Genomic DNA, 16,840 nt, shown 5'->3' with positions numbered 1-16,840 from the left:
TGCTTTCTGAGAGGCAAAAGCAAGTATGAAAGGAGGCTGGTTAATTTATTCTACCATATTGTGTATAGCTATATAAATTACAGTCTGGATTAGTATCCTTAATTTGAGAATTTTATTCAAAAGAGAGTCTGCAGCTGTATAACGTATGGACATTACTAATCCACAGCAATTTTGAAATGATTATCTATGGTCGTAATGAAGTCACTGGGACCTCAGGTGCCTACAATTAAGTATTTGCAGCATTGGGGACTGAGCATTCTCTTTTTGTATATTGAAAGGAATTAGTTTGTTGTCTGTAAACATCTCTTACCCTCATTAATGGCATAGGTACATTAAGAAATCCAGTTCCTCCTTTGCGGTCTCAGCAGCCATACCTCCTTATAGTCCATTGAAGTTCTGCTGCAAACTTCCCCTGCCGCAGAAACTAACATACTCGTGAAACAAAAGCCAGCTTCCAGACAGTTATAGCAAACAGCTATTTTAAGCTGTTAGAAGCCCGGCTTCTTTATCATGAGTTTTTGGGGCCTCAGGCCGGGGCTGATTTTATTCTCTGTGCTCTACATTCTTCACACATCAAGGAATACTCACCTTGGAGTACGATGGAATAGTCAATAAGGAAGCACAGTCAAAATATGCTGACAAAGCGGAAATGTAAACAAAGGGAAGTGCTCTCAGTTCTCGCTGACTTCAGAGAGGGCCGGGGGTGCTCAGGGCGTGGCAGGAGTGGGGCCAAGATCTAGGCACTTTTCCTCACCAGCCCCCCCAAAACTTCTCTGCCTATCGGCTCTCCGAGCTGCTCCTCGCAGCTAAGTTGCCCCTAGCAGCCGCAGTCGGGAGGGGGTCCCGCTCGCTCTGCAGCTGCCAGGCAGCCTGTGGCATTTCAGTGCTGGAGGCAGCTTCCGCCGCTAGCTCAGAGCCCGGCTGCTGCGTCCTGACTCTCCCCAGCCACGTGTTACCGGCTCCAGCTCCCTCCCTCCCTGCACTGTGCCCGGCCTAAGGAGCCTGTTCCGCTGGGGCCTGGCTGTCTGCAGAGCCCAGCCAACTCCGCATAGTCTCGGCCGTTCCTTCTCGGGGAGGCGCCGCGGCTTCCTGTCGCCCATGGACGGGGACAGGGTGGAGATAGATGGCGGGGTCATGGAGGGGGTGAGTACAAGGACCGGGCCCTGTGGATCGGCCCGGTGGGATGGGCTGCCGGGGGCCCCGCGGCGAGCCTGGCTCGGCCTGGCTCCCGCAGAAGCAGGGTAGCGGGTGAATGAATGGCCGGCTGGGCTCCGGGCTATGGGGGGTGGTCCTTGCGGGCTCCCGGAAACAGCCGGGCTGCGCCTTGGGGATTCAGTGTGTGCTGGGGGAGGGGAGGAATCTTGGCTTGGCTCCCGTCCCTGGCTGGGGATGGAGGTGGAAAAGGAATTGGGTTTTTAGGGCCCTGATGGGAAAGGGGGGGTGGTGGTTAGCCCGGCTTTAGGGGCTTGGAGGAGTGAGGGGAGGTAGACTCCTGGCCCAGCCATCCCTGCCCTGCCCTCCGTGGGGCAGCTAACCCCCTGTCTCCCCCTTGCAGGGTGGCCAGATCTTGCGAGTCTCCACGGCTTTGAGCTGCCTGCTGGGGCTTCCCCTGCGAGTGCGGAGGATCCGAGCTGGGAGGAGCCAGCCTGGCCTCAGGTAAGCTTCCCCCAGTGACCTAGAACTGGGAGATTTTCCATTAAAACATGTTGAGGAAAAAACATGCCTGAAATTGTGAGGGGGAGGCAGGAGAGCATCCCACTCAACACTCCTGGCATTGGCTGTGTTTACACTGACCCTTTGCTCACAGTCCTTCTGTGTTGCTGTGACTGAATGAAACTCCAGCACAGGTAGCAGTGGTGGCAATGCTAATAGAAAAGGAGTACTTGTGGCACCTTAGAGACTAACCAATTTATTTGAGCATGAGCTTTCGTGAGCTCCAGCTCACGCTGTAGCTCACGAAAGCTCATGCTCAAATAAATTGGTTAGTCTCTAAGGTGCCACAAGTACTTCTTTTCTTTTTGCGAATACAGACTAACACGGCTGTTACTCTGAAACCTGGCAATGCCAATGTAAGTCGGGGCACGTGTATTTTTACCACCACATTGCCTTACCCTACCTATATCAGGGTTTTGAGAGCACAATAATAAAAATAAAAGGAGTACTAGTGGCACCTTAGAGACTAACTAGTACTCCTTTTGTTTTTGCGAATACAGACTAACATGGCTGCTACTCTGAAACCAATAATAAAAATGCCACCAGATACTAGTATTCCTCTTCACTGTAGTGGAGCTACACTAGTGTCACTGCAATAGTAAGAGATTTTTAGTAAAAGGCTATTGTGTCAGGAAAGGATCCAAGATTGAAATCCAGAAACTCTGAAGTCCTAACCTGTTCACGTGCTTCATGCATCTGAAGAAGTGTGCATGAACTTCTTAAATAGTTCATAAAACTTTTTAAAGTTTCATGTTTAAGTTGACAGTGTCCATTTGAAACTAGTCAGCTTCACCAAAATGAACCAAAATCATTTTGGTGAAATTGACTTGACCTGCCTTTGAGTACCCTTGCACACTTCAAAAAAAAGTTTTGACCATGTTTTCCTATTTTATTTCCCCAATGTTTTTCTCTCTTCTTGCTTTGTGGAAGACCCCCACAAATAGGAGAGTGAATATATGCACAGCAGGAGCTATCAGGACAGGTACTCCAGGAGAGCTCTCATCACTATGCTGTGCACCTGACTTTGAGATGCGCTTAAGTCAAGTGACTGCCCCTGATTCTATGCCAATCCTCCTATCTGGCTCAATATAGCGGACTGGAATGGGGGGTCATCACCTTTCCACGGCATTTGGCTCAAGCTTTAACAAGCTTGGTTTGGGCTGAAGCTTGCAATTGTTATACTATTACTAAATGTGTAATAGTTCTGTAATGTAATGTGGTTGAGTAGGCAGTCTGATGTATGTCTTAATATAGTATTATGACTTGAAGGCCTCAACATCTGTCTGGACTAGAGATGATTCGAGATTTATGTGATGGGCAGCTGGATGGTGGAGATATCGGTTCAACAGAAATAACCTTCACTCCTGGGAAGATCAAAGGTGGAACCCACATAGCGGATACCAAAACAGCAGGGTATGTGTGTTGTAATGCCTACTGTTAACTGATGTAATAACTAGTTTTAACTGTTCTTCAGTAGTTTTTAGGTTATGGCAAAAATGAGAAGAAACAAGGAAATTCATGCTGAGGACTGATAACTGACTCCTTAATCCATGCTATTAGTAATGTAGATGTACAAGGGAAATCAACAAGAAACCTATATTAATTTCCCCCTCAAAAGAGAGTGTATGCAAAACTTGATTGATCAAAGATAAAACAAAAATCTTAGGGAAAAATCTTTATTTTTAGGCTTGTAAAGAAACCTCAATGACAAAAAGGTACTTATTAGGATTTTGGCAGAGTAATATATGTTAGAGGAATGTCTAATGTCATTTCACTTTTTGTCAGACACACAGATGTGAACATAAATTGTTGGGAAATAGTCAACATGGTTTTTGTAAAGGGAAATCGTGCCTCACCAATCTACTAGAGAATTCTTTGAGGGGGTCAGCAAGCATGTAGACAAAGGAGATCCAGTGGATATAGTATATTTAGATTTTCAGAAAGCCTTTGACAAGGTCCCTCACCAAAGGCTCTTAAGCAAAATACGCAGTCATGGGATAAGAGGGAAGGTTCTCTCATGGATTGGTAACTGGTTAAAAGATAGGAAACAAAGGGTAGGAATAAATGGTCCAGTTTTCAGACTGGAGAGAGGTAAACAGTGGTGTCCCCCATGGATCTGTACTGGGCCCAATCCTATTTAACATATTCATAAACGATCTGGAAAAAGGGGTAAACAGTGAGGTGGCAAAATTTGCAGATGATGCAAATCTACTCAAGATAGTTAAGTCCCAGGCAGACTGCGAAGAGCTACAAAAGGATGTCACAAAACTGGGTGACTGGGCAACAAAATGGCACATGAAATTTAATGTTGATAAATGCAAAGTAATCCACATTGGAAAACATACTCATAACTTTTCATATACAATGATTGGGTCTAAATTAGCTGTTACCACTCAAGAAAGAGATCTTGGAGTCATTGTGGATAGTTTTCTGAAATCATTCACTCCATGTGCAGCGGCAGTCAAAAAAGCAAACAGAACGTTGGGAATCCTCAAGAAAGGGATAGATAATAAGACAGAAAATATCATATTGCCTCTATATAAATCCATGGTACGCCCATACCTTGAATACTGCATATAGATGTGGTCACCCCATCTCAAAAAAGATATATTGGAATTGGAAAAGGTTCAGAAAATGGCAACAAAAATGATTAGGGGTATAGAACGGTTTCCATATGAGGAGAGTTTAATAAGACTGGGACTTTTCAGCTTGGAAAAGAGGCAACTAAGGGGAGATATGATAGAGATCTATAAAATCATGACTGGTATAGAGAAAGTAAATAAGGAAGTGTTATTTATTCCTTCTCATAATACAAGAATAAGGGGTCACCAAATGAAATTAATAGGTAGCAGGTTTAAAACAAGCTCAAGAAAGTATTTTTTCCCCGCAATGCACTGTCAACCTGTGGAACTCCTTGCCAGAGGGTGTTGTGAAGGCAAATACTATAACGGGGTTCAAAAGGAAGCTAGATAGCCATTGATGGACCTATCCTCCATGAATCTATTAGCCAGGATGGACAGCAATGGTGTCCCTAGCCTCTGTTTGCCAGAAGCTGGGATTGGGTGACGGGGCATGGATCACTTGATGATAACCTGTCTGTTCATTCCCTTTGGGGCACCTGCCAGTGGCCACTGTCAGAGGACCGGATACTTTGGTCTGACCTAGTATGGCCTTTCTTATGTTCATAAATTATTATCTTCAGACTGAAATAGTCCAGCTTACATCATATGTAAAATGCTCTTGAAACTTCACTTGCTGACTGATATTTACTGGTTTAAGTGGATTATGCCTGCATTACCTTTGAGTGTTTTCCCATTCCATTTTAGGAGTGTGTGCCTCCTGATGCAGGTAGCAATGCCGTGTGTGCTGTTTGCTGCTTCCCCTTCAGAACTTCGTTTAAAAGGTGGGACAAATGCTGAGATGGCTCCACAGATAGACTACACAGTCTTGGTAGGGATCAGCTTTTTTGACTTGCTAAATCTTTCAGGTGCAAAAGTAACTTGTGTACTTCTGTATGTTCCTATTGCTGCTTTATTATCATCAGTGGTAATTGTAGAGTAATCAAAGCCATTTTTTTCTTTTTTTGCTGTTTCAAATATGAAATAAAATAGAATAACCTCCTTTCTATTTAAATGCTAAAATAGCCAAGTGAAAAATAATGTTTGATATATTAATAGTACAATATTTCCATACTGTATGTTTAAAGGGCATCAAATGCCTCACATCATTCCTTGAAATGCAAAGAAGTCTGCCTCTACTTGTCTATTTCTTTTCCTTTTATTTTTAGTTGCTAAAGATAATTTGAATTAAAAGTCTCTTTGCTCTAGAAATGCTAAGTGTTAATAGGGATGGAGGGGAGCAGGTCCATAGGAGAATCTCTCTTACAAAATGGTCTGCAGAATAAAATGTGGAGATCCTGATCTAATTGATTCTCCATGACACTGAATATTTTTTATAATGTATTTTGAGATCTTCACAGTAGACCAGTGTACATATATATTTTTCTCTCTGGGAAATGAATGGTAGGGTAGGATGTGTTAAACACAAAATAGTTCTGCATTTTTAAAGTATGCTTACTCCTCAGGTCTTTAAACCAATAATTGAAAAGTTCAATTTGACCTTTGACTGTGACATAAAAAGGAGGTAAGTTATACCGTCATGGCTTTTGAAATACTTTGTGCTGGGGGCCGGTCTCTAAGTGGAATGTGAGTCCTTTATGTTAGAGTGCTTTCCAGCCCCATTTTGTCCACTGAAGACAAAGGGAGTTTTTCTTTTGACTTCAGTGAAAGTTGTATCAGACCTGCTAAAGGCCTGTAGTTTACCAACCTATGAAAAGAGGTTAAGATATATCTACTCATGGTTGTTGAGTGGCTTAATTAATGTTTGTAAATTGCTTCGAGAACATTAAATGACAATGCTATTTAAGTGCAAAGTATTATTTTAATTTCTTATAATAGTGCTTACCATGCTAGCCGCTTATAGTCTTTACAACAAGGAGCTTACTGCCTGTTTTTAGACATGGCTCAACAGATGAGAACAACAAACAGTAGGGTGTGAGAAAAGAGGAATAAGACATGGACTACGCTAATCAGCAGGGTGGATAAAATTTGATGATTAAAAAATAAAAAAATGGATTTTTAATTTAAATTAGATTTTTTTTAAATTAAATGCAGGTTTATTTTTTAAAACTATTTAAAATTTAAAAAATGACAATTTATAAGTCCTAAATTTATTATAATCTTAATTTTATTTACATTAAATACAAAAAAAATAATAAGTAATATTTGCTCGCTGCCAAGTTTTAAAGAAAGGCAAACCACTGAACTAGTGGAAGGCACTGGCTAAGCACCTGGAATCATAGTCCGTTAAAGTGCTAAATTAGCTTTTGACAACTGTGGCGCCTCTTCTGCAGGTGCAGAGAGAATATTTTCTTTACCTCAGTCATTGAACTAAACTAGCTGAATAAACTATTTTATTCAAAATTAAGAAACCAATTGGGAGCTGAAAAAGCAGGAAAGATTATTTTCTTCTTCCAGTCTATGAATAAAAAACTAGCTGTAAGAGGATGAGATCTACTAGTTCTAAAATCTTGCAGGAGATGGTGACAAAAAACAATCAGTTCAACTCACTAACAACATATAATGCTTCATTTGTTTAATAAAATCAGTTACTTTTAAATGCAAAGCCCGTTTTGATTAGAAAAAAAGTTTATCAAAAGTTTTATGTATCCACCATCTTTAAGATAGTTTTATTGAATAAAAAATAAAGGTGTTTTGTGCATTTTTAATTGAATTTCCACCCAAATAGAGCTTGACACAAAAATAATCACAAGTAAAAATAATTAATCTTCATCTGGTGAATAAGAATTGCATCATTCATCATTTTCTAAAATAATGAAAATACATTTATTCAGGTTCTTAATTGTTATAAATTAAGGTGTATAATGCTTAAATAGATAAAATGTGTCGTCCTGGTTAGCAAAAAGAAGCACCAAATTTAATATAAAGGACATGTTTAGTTGAAAATATGTTTTAATGATTACCAACTAATAAGAATCATCCTTTCTTTAGGAAAATAACAAGTACACAGGCAAAACACAATTAAAATTGATTATTTAAATCAAGGTTTCCTGCTTGCTGATTTAAATAATGATTAAAATCAGTGATTAAAATCTACCTGTTAATAAGATTTGTGCAATTAATTAGGTTCATTCTATGCACGTTGAGGGTAATGCTATGTTTTTATTTTTTGTACTCATTCTATGGCACATATCACAAATTTCTAAGCCACTTGATCTGTCTAAAATAGCATGTTAAGGATAAGACATGTACTAGCAAACAAATAAGCTAAATCCATGTTTAATTTTCTTGTTTATAGGAATAATTTAATTTGTAATGTCATGCATCCCTTTTCTTTGCATTTAACCATATCTGATTGCCATTTTTAATAGGGGCTATTACCCACAAGGTGGTGGTGAAGTGATAGTCCGAATGACACCAGTCAAACAGTTAAGCCCAATAAACTTAACTGAACGTGGCACTGTGACAAAGATACATGGAAGAGCATTTGTTGCTGGAGCCTTGCCCATTAAAGTGAGTGCCTATAATATTCAAGTAAGGGGATGTAATTTTATGTAAATAAATAAAGGGGATGTAAATAAATATTATACAATTATTTGTCTATTATGCAATCTTTATAAAGTAGTTCTATAAATTTATTGGTACTTTTTTTTTCTATAGTTCTCCACCTGTAAACCCAGGCAACCATAGTACAATGAATCCAACTGTACAGACCTTCCAAGGAAAGGAACATTATAATAAATACAAATTTTGAGAATTCTAAAATATAGTATTATTATATAGATTATGGTAGCACCCTGAATGCTAGGAGAGAACATTATCCTTGTTGTAACCATTCGGAAGCCCTTAACAGAGATTCAAGATTGGATATCTTTCTAAAAGATAGGCTTTAGCTCAACCAGAAGTGATGGCTTTGATGCAGAAATCTCTGGTTGAAATTGTCTGCCCTGTATTATACAGGAGGGCAGGCTAAATGAACCTAATGGCCTTTCTGGCCTTAAAATCTAAGAACCTATGAAAATGTGCTATGAGCTTTCCAAACACTGAGGTATTTAAAGTCTCTGTCCCAAAGAGCTTGTAACTGTGACCTAAAATAGCTCTCCGCTACATAAAATGTTCTGATTTTTAAGATCAGATATCTCAAGCTTTATCAGGGCTAGATATAAAATCCTTATCTTGTAGAATGGGGGGATATCCTGAATTTCTATTGGTACTGAAGTTTCTATGTGCAGCTTTAAACTCTGTCATTGGCCCAGGACTGAATTTTACCTAAACTTTGTAGGAAAACTGCATACTGGGGGGAAGGAGGATAAGTGAGATGTCAGCTTACAGTTTGCAGTAGTTTAAAATAATACATAAGGTACATTCATTTTAAAAGCTAGTCTGCTTATAGCTTGGAAGAACATTATTCAAAAATGCATTCATATGGTTAAGTATATAGGGAAAATGTTAGATCATTTATTTTAACTACTGTACCTGGTTCCTTTTTGTTTTACCACTCTAGCTAGCAAAAGACATGGCATCAGCAGCAGTGAGATGCATCAGAAAAGAAATCAGGGATCTTTACGTTAATATTCAGCCTGTTCGAGAACCTGATAATCAAGCCTTTGGAACTGGAAGTGGAATAATGTGAGACAAGATACAAACCTCCTATTTACTTATCTTACTGTGTTATTAGTTGAGACTATGGTAATGATCCTTTTGTGACTGAGAGAGGTAGTAAACAAAAGAAAGCAATATCCCTTTCCTTTTTATTATGAATAGTAATTAGGGCACTTTGTAATAAGCCAAGAAATTTACACTTTTATTTCATCTTTGCCAGGAGAGGTTGGTGTGTTTAAATCTTCTGCTACGAATTTGTCAGTAGTTTGAATTAAATACATGTTAACAAAAACAAACTAAAACTTTGTTTTTAAGCATCTGACTGAAGCCTGAATACTTGAGAGAGAGGGAGGGATTTTTAGTTTTGTAATATTATAATCTCAGTAGTTCTCTAGCAAAAAAAAAGTACTCAGGACCTGGTATTTCTCATTTAAAAGCAGGAGAAATTTTGTGTGTTTGGAATAAATGCAGGCCTGTTTCATATCACAGAGAAGCAAAACAAGGAACAAATGTTATTTCCTTTGCAGATCCCTTTTTTTAAAGGAATTGAAGTACAAAAAACTATATTAAAGCCACATGTAATGTACATATTTAAAGACAACACATTCATAATACAGTTACTGGTTAGGTCATTAGCTATACCTAAATATATAAAGTATGTGCAGTGTGGGTAATTTTTTACTATGAGGATATTACATCTGGATTCGCTAGCTTTTTAAAATTATATAACCTTCAATGCTGAATTTGTGTATTTTCTATGCACGTGACTGTGCTTTTCTGACATGACACCTCTTTCAGCCTGGTATCCTCTAGCATTACATCAGGGCTGTCAGTTGGTGCTCACTCAGAGGAGTACCATCTGCTGAGTTAGCAATGAACCTCTTACCCCACCAGTGTGTTTTTTCTTGGACATTTTCCATCCAGTTAGTGAGATCAGCCCTGTAAGCCAAAGTGTATGTTTCCATTGACTTTAATAGGAATTGATCTGGGACTCAAGTACTGATCATACCAACCATTCTTATCTTGATATCATAACTCAGTGTGCTGTGGTTGCAGATAAATGCCTAATTGCTATCTGGTAATTTGCTTAATTCTTCTGTTTAGTATTGTTGCAGAGACTTCAACAGGTTGTCTGTTTGCTGGATCATCACTTGGTAAAAGAGGTGAGAGTTGCGTAAAGTATATCCATGTTTTGTGCATTTAGTTTCCTACTGGATATTAAACCCATATTGTTAGTAACCTGGGGCAACAGACATTCATGGATTTTAGTTTTGCTTTATAGAATCTTAAAACTTTCGTTTAAAAAAATACAGTCTTTACATCCATGTTTTTTCTGCAGCATGGTGAATCAATCAACGAAGTTGTGAACTTACCCACTTATTTTAATGGATTGTTAGAGATCACTGATTTGGGAAGACTTCTGGATTATTAAAACATACACACTCCACTCCAATTCATCTGATGTAGGATTTGTCCAGTAGTATATATAGCAGAGTATATATGTTAAAGGTGGAGTGAATTTGATTTTAATTGGTATCTTATTTGGCTAAAGCTGCTTCTCAAAGTGTAAGGGGGCCTAGACTCTTCCCAATGCTGAGGAAGTATGTACCATACTTATCCAGATGCACTAGTGGGATGATAGATCACAGTCCTCAGAGCGTGACAAGTGCACATTTGAGACAAGTGTGTGGCAATAAAGGTGCAATTAACTGCCTTCTATTTCCTGTTTTTTTCACATGCTACAGTGAATAAATATTATAAATGTTCTGGAGCTTCTTAATCCTCCTGAACTCTCTCCTCAGGTAAGAATTCTGACAGGGTTGGAATTGAAGCTGCAGAGATGCTGCTTGGAAACCTTAGGCATGGGGGAGCAGTGGATGACTATCTGCAAGACCAGGTAAGAATCCCATACACTGACTTCAAGATGGAGCTAAGGCAGCAAGTACACAGCAAGCTGTTTGACTGTGTATTGAATGTACATCGAGAGAAAAAAAAAAGCCTTGAATTTCAGAGTCAAGATTGCATTTCTACAACAAGCCACAGAGTTACATTCAAATAGCCACTACACCCATAACTATAGGAGGTGTTCAGAGGTCTCCCAAATCCAGTCACCCTGAAGTCATAGGGGAGGGGCTAGTAAACAGCCTTTTCTGGTTCTCACCCCGTAAGTGTTAGAAGGCTCCATGGAGGGGACCTCACAGCATGAGTAGAAATAGCAACCCACCCCTGATAAGCCAAAATGGACTTGTTAGGAAGTTTAAACAAGCCACTTAAGGCTCATGGGGAAACACATATGACAACTGGAAAGGCTTCTGAGGCTCAAGGACGGGTGTCAACTAGCTTCCTCTGACTCACTTGATGTTTCCTCTTCCTGCAGACCTCAATAAATCCAGAGGAAGAGGCTTGGAATTCCCTCCCCCCACATCCACTGTCTCTAGATCCTTTCTACACAACAGATCTAAGGTCTGCAAGAGTAGGGCTGCATTCCAAAGTGTCTTAGGAGGTGACTAGGTGAAAGCAGGGGAGAACATACTGAGGGGACATTCTTCTCCATCTTGCTTACCTGGCTCCATGCAGGAGACCTGGGGAATGAAGAACCCTTCAGCTTTCTCCTGCTACACTACATTTAGCACCAGGCCCGGGTGCCAGAGTAGTGTTTCTAATTCAAGTCAAACTACTACATATGTGGTGAATACCTCTTTGAGTGTGTCATCATTCAGAAACCTCCATTTCCAATGTTCTGCTCAGCCCCAGGTGTAACCTATCAATCTGAAGTCAGATGTAATTTTTTTGGTGTGGATTTTAGCAAGGGGGCCAGAATCAAGATTGCAACTGCGTTACCATTATAAACTTAACTCTGGAATGGCTGTTGCCACTCTATAATATACATTGAAGAAGCAAACCTACTTGTTTTCAGTTCACTTGTGTGCTGCTCTGACTCTTTCATGGAGCAGTGTTATGGAGCTGTAGTAATGGTTTAAAAACTAATTATATTTTTTTTCTTCTTAAGCTGATCATTTTCATGGCATTAGCCAATGGGGTATCTAGAGTGAAGAGTGGACCAATTACGCTTCATACTCAAACAGCTATACATTTTGCTGAACAGCTAACAAAGGTGAGTCCAGAGAATGGAGAAGAGTACTGTCAATGGGCATTCACCCTGTGGCTTAGGCTTAGTGTGTAGCAAGCCAGAGCGTGAATCTACAGCACACTAGCCTGCTGCACACTAAGGCCAGGTCTACGATACAACTACATTGCTTGGGGGTGTAAAAAATTCACAGCCCCGAGCAATGTCATTATACCAACCTAACGTTCTGTGTGGACAGTGCTGTGTCGACAGGAAGCCTTCTCCAGTCAACATAGCTACTGCCTCTCACGGAGATGGAATACCTACGCTGACAGGAGAAGCCCTCCCATCAGTGTAGGTAGCATTGTCACCGAAGCGTTATACCATTTAAGTGTAAACCTGCCCATAGTCACTGGGTGGACCCTGCTAGCAGCCAGAATTGTACATTAACTCCCAGGTTTCCCACTAAATTTCTGTGTAGACAAGCCCTCAATATGTATACTTTTGTAGTGTCACCCTCTGATGGCTTTTTTGTGGTGTATGTGAAATGAGTTTGATGCTGGGATACAGGTGGTCAGAACACCACAGTTCTTACTAATTACTGGCAAACACCCCTGAAAATAGAGAACAGTGTGTTTAGAGTTCAATTTTAAATTCCTTGGCATTGGTTAGATGCTTTCACAACCTTAATTAAAAATATTTTCAGTGGAATTAATTACAAACATGTACATCTGTTTGACTAAATATAATATTATTAGACATCTAGTATTCTGGGGCTGTTCTAAGTACATTACAAGTTTTCTAATACTTTGTCCTCATGGTTGCAGGCTAAATTTACTGTGACAAAATCAGAAGATGAAGATTCCACTAAAGATACCTACTTTATTGAGTGCCAAGGAATGGGGATGATAAACTCAAGCTTATAGTTTTTCTTTAAAGAAAAAACATATCTCTGATGTATTGCACTACATTTCAGTTGACATGCTACACAGTGGGGAACAGGGGTTACTTTATTATAAATAATAGGTTTGATTTAAATTCGGAGATGATGTAGTGATTTCTTGGTATGCTGAGAACACTTTCTGTCCTTCCTTTGGCTCTTAACAGCAAAATGAGTACAGATGAGATAACAAATGGAATAAAATGCAAGTGTTCGCGAGAGTTGAAACTACAGTTGAGTAGCTTTAAGGATATGAATGCACCAGGGTTGATAACTACCATTACAACTTTTAAAAGTTACTTAAATGACACAACCATTCTCCTTAAAGCATGTAGGTTTATCATTTGGGATCCTTTACATATCTGTTACAAAACAGATAAACAGAAATGAACTATCTACCTTTGTCTCTAAAGTATTCTGTTTCTGTAGTCATTTTGCTGAAATTGATATGGAAAAAATAAAGCAATTTCAGTGTACTTTTTAATTGGATATTTTTTGCTTATGATCTCTCCAGCAAGTTGTTAAAGTGAGGTAGATTCATTAGCTGTGAGTTAAGTTTTTGCAAACACCATCTGGAACTTCTTTTCAGTTATCCAGGAAGGACCGTAGACACTCTGTGCTTTAAAGTCATAATCTTTCTTGCATTAAGGGGTCAGCTTACAAGTCATCTCCCTCCAAAGTGCTCTCTTCAGTGCTGTAACCTGTCTTCATTTATGACTTTGTCTATGCTAGCAGTGACATATGGGTGTGTGAAACTATATGCCACAGTGAAAGTTAGGCTGCCTCTACACTCACTGAGGTATAGCTACACACATCATTGAAAGGCTCTGGTAGCGGGGAGGCAGCAGGGAAAGTCTCCAACAGCAGGGAGCTGCTGGAGTCTTTCCCCACTGACTCCCCCTGCCAGAGCCTTTCTGTGCTGCTGGACTCTTTCACTGGGGCCAGGAAAGGCTCTGGCTGCATGGAGTCAGCAGGACACTACACCACCAAAAATAGCCATATAGACATGGGAGGCATGGACCAGGCATGCAGAGAACCATGTAGGGTATATACCCTCAGGTTCAGGTGCATAGGGCACTGTACTTGGCTAACCTGTGCCATGCCATCTATACTGTTGATACCTATGCTAGCTGGAAATGCCCTGGCTGTACTCTACACACCACTGCAAATGTAGGTGTACCTTAAGACATGTCTTCTTGGGTTGGCCTGTCGTTTTCCTTCAGTTTTGATCTTATCCCCATATTGTCAGGCCTGTGCATTACATGACCAAACCTCCTGAGCCTGCGCTCCATTTTTTTTTCCATTTATGGGTGTTACTTTGAGTGTGTCTCTAGTATACACATTCCTCACAATCTTTATTGCTTACACCATTGCATTGCTGTGAAACAGATCATTTGCTCGTGTTTCTTTTTTGGTGCCTACTATGCAGTGCCTCACATTAAGACTGGATGGATCACCATTTTATAAACATTGTTCCCTTTTCATCTTATTGGTATCTTCCTGTCACATATTAGATCAGTTTGCTGTGCATTTGAGCCAGGCATTTATTACTCTAGCTCTAATTTCCCCGGCTTCTGGAACCCAGACACTTGAAACTGTATTTATTGATATTCTCTTCCCATCTAGTTTCAAGGATAATTCTTCCATGTTTGCCTTATGTATCATATCCTTTTTTCTTTTGCTTATTTTGTGCCCATGTCTCTATACTTAGGTGCTTGTCTAATAATCTGATTGTATCTGAAGAAACATGCATAAGTTCTCTAAATGCATTTCTAATACCCACTTTTATTTCCACTTCAGGGTTTTTTTTACTATCACTCATCAGCATAGTATCTGAGCATTAAAATCAGACTCATTACAGTAGCTAACAGATACATCACTTCTTTTGAAGTACTTGATATACAACTCTGCATTTTATATACAAAAATACTGAAAATATCACTGCAGAGACAGCATAAAACAACTGCTAGAGAGCTGATTGAATTTAGCTAGTAGTGATGTATACTATTGTTCTAGGTGCTGCTTGTATGCATAACAAGAGAAAAGTCACTGCTCCAAAGGATTTACAAGACAGATGAAGGATGAGGGAAAAGTTCTCCATTTTACATGTGGAGAACTGAGTACTGAAAGATGAAGGGATAGATACATAAAGGGACTCAAGCATTATAACGCCTAATGCCTTGCAGTAGAATCCTCAGCCTTGAGTAGCTTACCTGTGGTTCCTATACAATGAATGGTGAGAGTTAGGTGCCTACATGGGATTCACAGAAGCTAGCACGTTGAGTGGGGAGCCACCTAAGCTAGCCAATAGGAAATGCTGAGGAAACGGGTGAGGCCTACACTTCATCCCTCAAAAAATACCTATGTGCCTAACTCCATGCTAGAGGCAGATACCCTGTCTCTATTCAGGATTCTCAGCCATGAACCCTGTCCTGGAGTTAGGTGCCTAAGCCAGGTCAGTCCTTTCTCAAGAAAAGCACAACAGCAACCCCCTCCCTGAATTGTAGCCAATAGCCAAGGCAATCACCTGCAATGTAGAAGATCTGTTTTTAAATCCCTGAGCAAGAACTTGAACTTGTCTCTCATACAGCCCAGGTGAGTGACACTCTAGCCCAGTGGTGAGGGTAATCTCTCTGGCATACTTAATAATTATTTGTATAAGTGGACTAGCTTCAGCACCAACAGAAATGCAGGCAGCTATGGACTTTGGGCACCAACAGCATTAGGCAGTAGTTGAACAAGGATTTTTGAGGATCTCCATGGTGCCTAAATCAGGGGTGAACAAACTTTTTGGCCCAAGGTCCACATCTGGGAATAGAAATTGTATGGTGGGCCATGAATGCTCACAAAATTGGGGTTGGGGTGTGGGAGGGGGTGAGGGCTCTGGCATTGGGCCAGAAATGAGGAGTTTTGGGTGCAGGAGGGCACTCCAGGCTGGGGCAGGTGAGTGGAGTGGGGAGGGGGAGAAGCGAGGGCTCTGGCTGGGGGTGTGGGCTCAGAGGTGGGGCTGGAGATGAGGAGCTTGGGGTGTAGGAGGATGCTCTGGGCTGGGACCAAGGGGTTCAGAAGCCAGGAGGGGGATCAGGACTGGGGCGCGGGGACAGGCTCAGGGGTGCAGTCTCTGGGCGACACTTACCTCAAGCGGCTCCTGGAAGCAGCAGCATGTCCCTCCTCCGGCTCCTACACAGAGGCATAGCTAGGCAGCTCTGCACACTGCCCCATCCACAGGAACCACCTCTGCAGCTCCCATTGGTTGTGCGGTTCCTGGCCAATGGGCGTGGGGGCGGCGTGCAGAGTGCAACCCCCTGGTTGCCCCTATGCACCGGAGCCAGAGGGCGGCCATGCCGCTGCTTCCGGGAGCTGTGGGGAGGGGCCCCTGACCCCGCTCCTTGGCTAGAGCGCCGGAGCGAGGCAATGCCACTTTTTCCGGGAGCCACGTATAGCGGCCCCCAACCCTGTTCCCAGGCAGGAGCTCGAGGGCCGGATTAGAACAGCTGGCAGGCTGGATGCAGCTCACAGTTTGCCCACTCCTGGCCTAAATGTTGCATTTAGATACCTAAAGTGGCCTTTAAACACCTAAGTCCCTTTGTGGATCTAGCCTGAAGTGACATACACAAGGTCACACATGAAACTAACTGCAGCAGAAGCAGGAACTGAACCTAGATCCCCAGCATCTTAAACAAGAGCCTAAACCACAAGACCTTCCTACTAAATTGTGTCCATGGTATTTGATTTTCAAAGCTGCAGCTCAAGTGCAGTACTTTCGTTTCTCTTACGTTCATTCAGATCATTGGCTGCAGTTGCTTCTCTGTGCATTTTAATTGGGATTAAAGCATTGAATTTAGGACTGAAGAATGCCCACTGAAGCTAAGAAATCGCTCCATATGTATCTGGTTAACAATATCAGTGTCTTCTTACAACTCCTTTCCTCTCAGAAAC

At 41.0% G+C, this 16,840-nt stretch overlaps 1 protein-coding gene across 1 annotated transcript; it reads left to right on the top strand.

Moving 5' to 3' along the window:
• Positions 1–751: 751 nt before the first annotated feature.
• On the top strand, positions 752–13,377 carry RTCA (RNA 3'-terminal phosphate cyclase). The gene is made up of 11 exons (XM_077824962.1): positions 752–1,143; positions 1,556–1,656; positions 2,983–3,126; positions 5,040–5,163; positions 5,798–5,856; positions 7,664–7,805; positions 8,797–8,921; positions 9,999–10,057; positions 10,697–10,791; positions 11,905–12,009; positions 12,789–13,377. Exons 1-11 carry the CDS (start codon positions 1,099–1,101, stop codon positions 12,885–12,887), a joined length of 1,098 nt encoding a protein of 365 aa, XP_077681088.1. The 5' UTR covers positions 752–1,098; the 3' UTR covers positions 12,888–13,377.
• Positions 13,378–16,840: the final 3,463 nt, after the last annotated feature.

This window comes from Eretmochelys imbricata, chromosome 8 (assembly GCF_965152235.1).
Source record: "Eretmochelys imbricata isolate rEreImb1 chromosome 8, rEreImb1.hap1, whole genome shotgun sequence".
Lineage (NCBI taxonomy): Eukaryota > Metazoa > Chordata > Testudines > Cheloniidae > Eretmochelys > Eretmochelys imbricata.
Note: the sequence above shows the minus strand (reverse complement) of the source record. Positions and strands in the feature narration are given on the sequence as shown.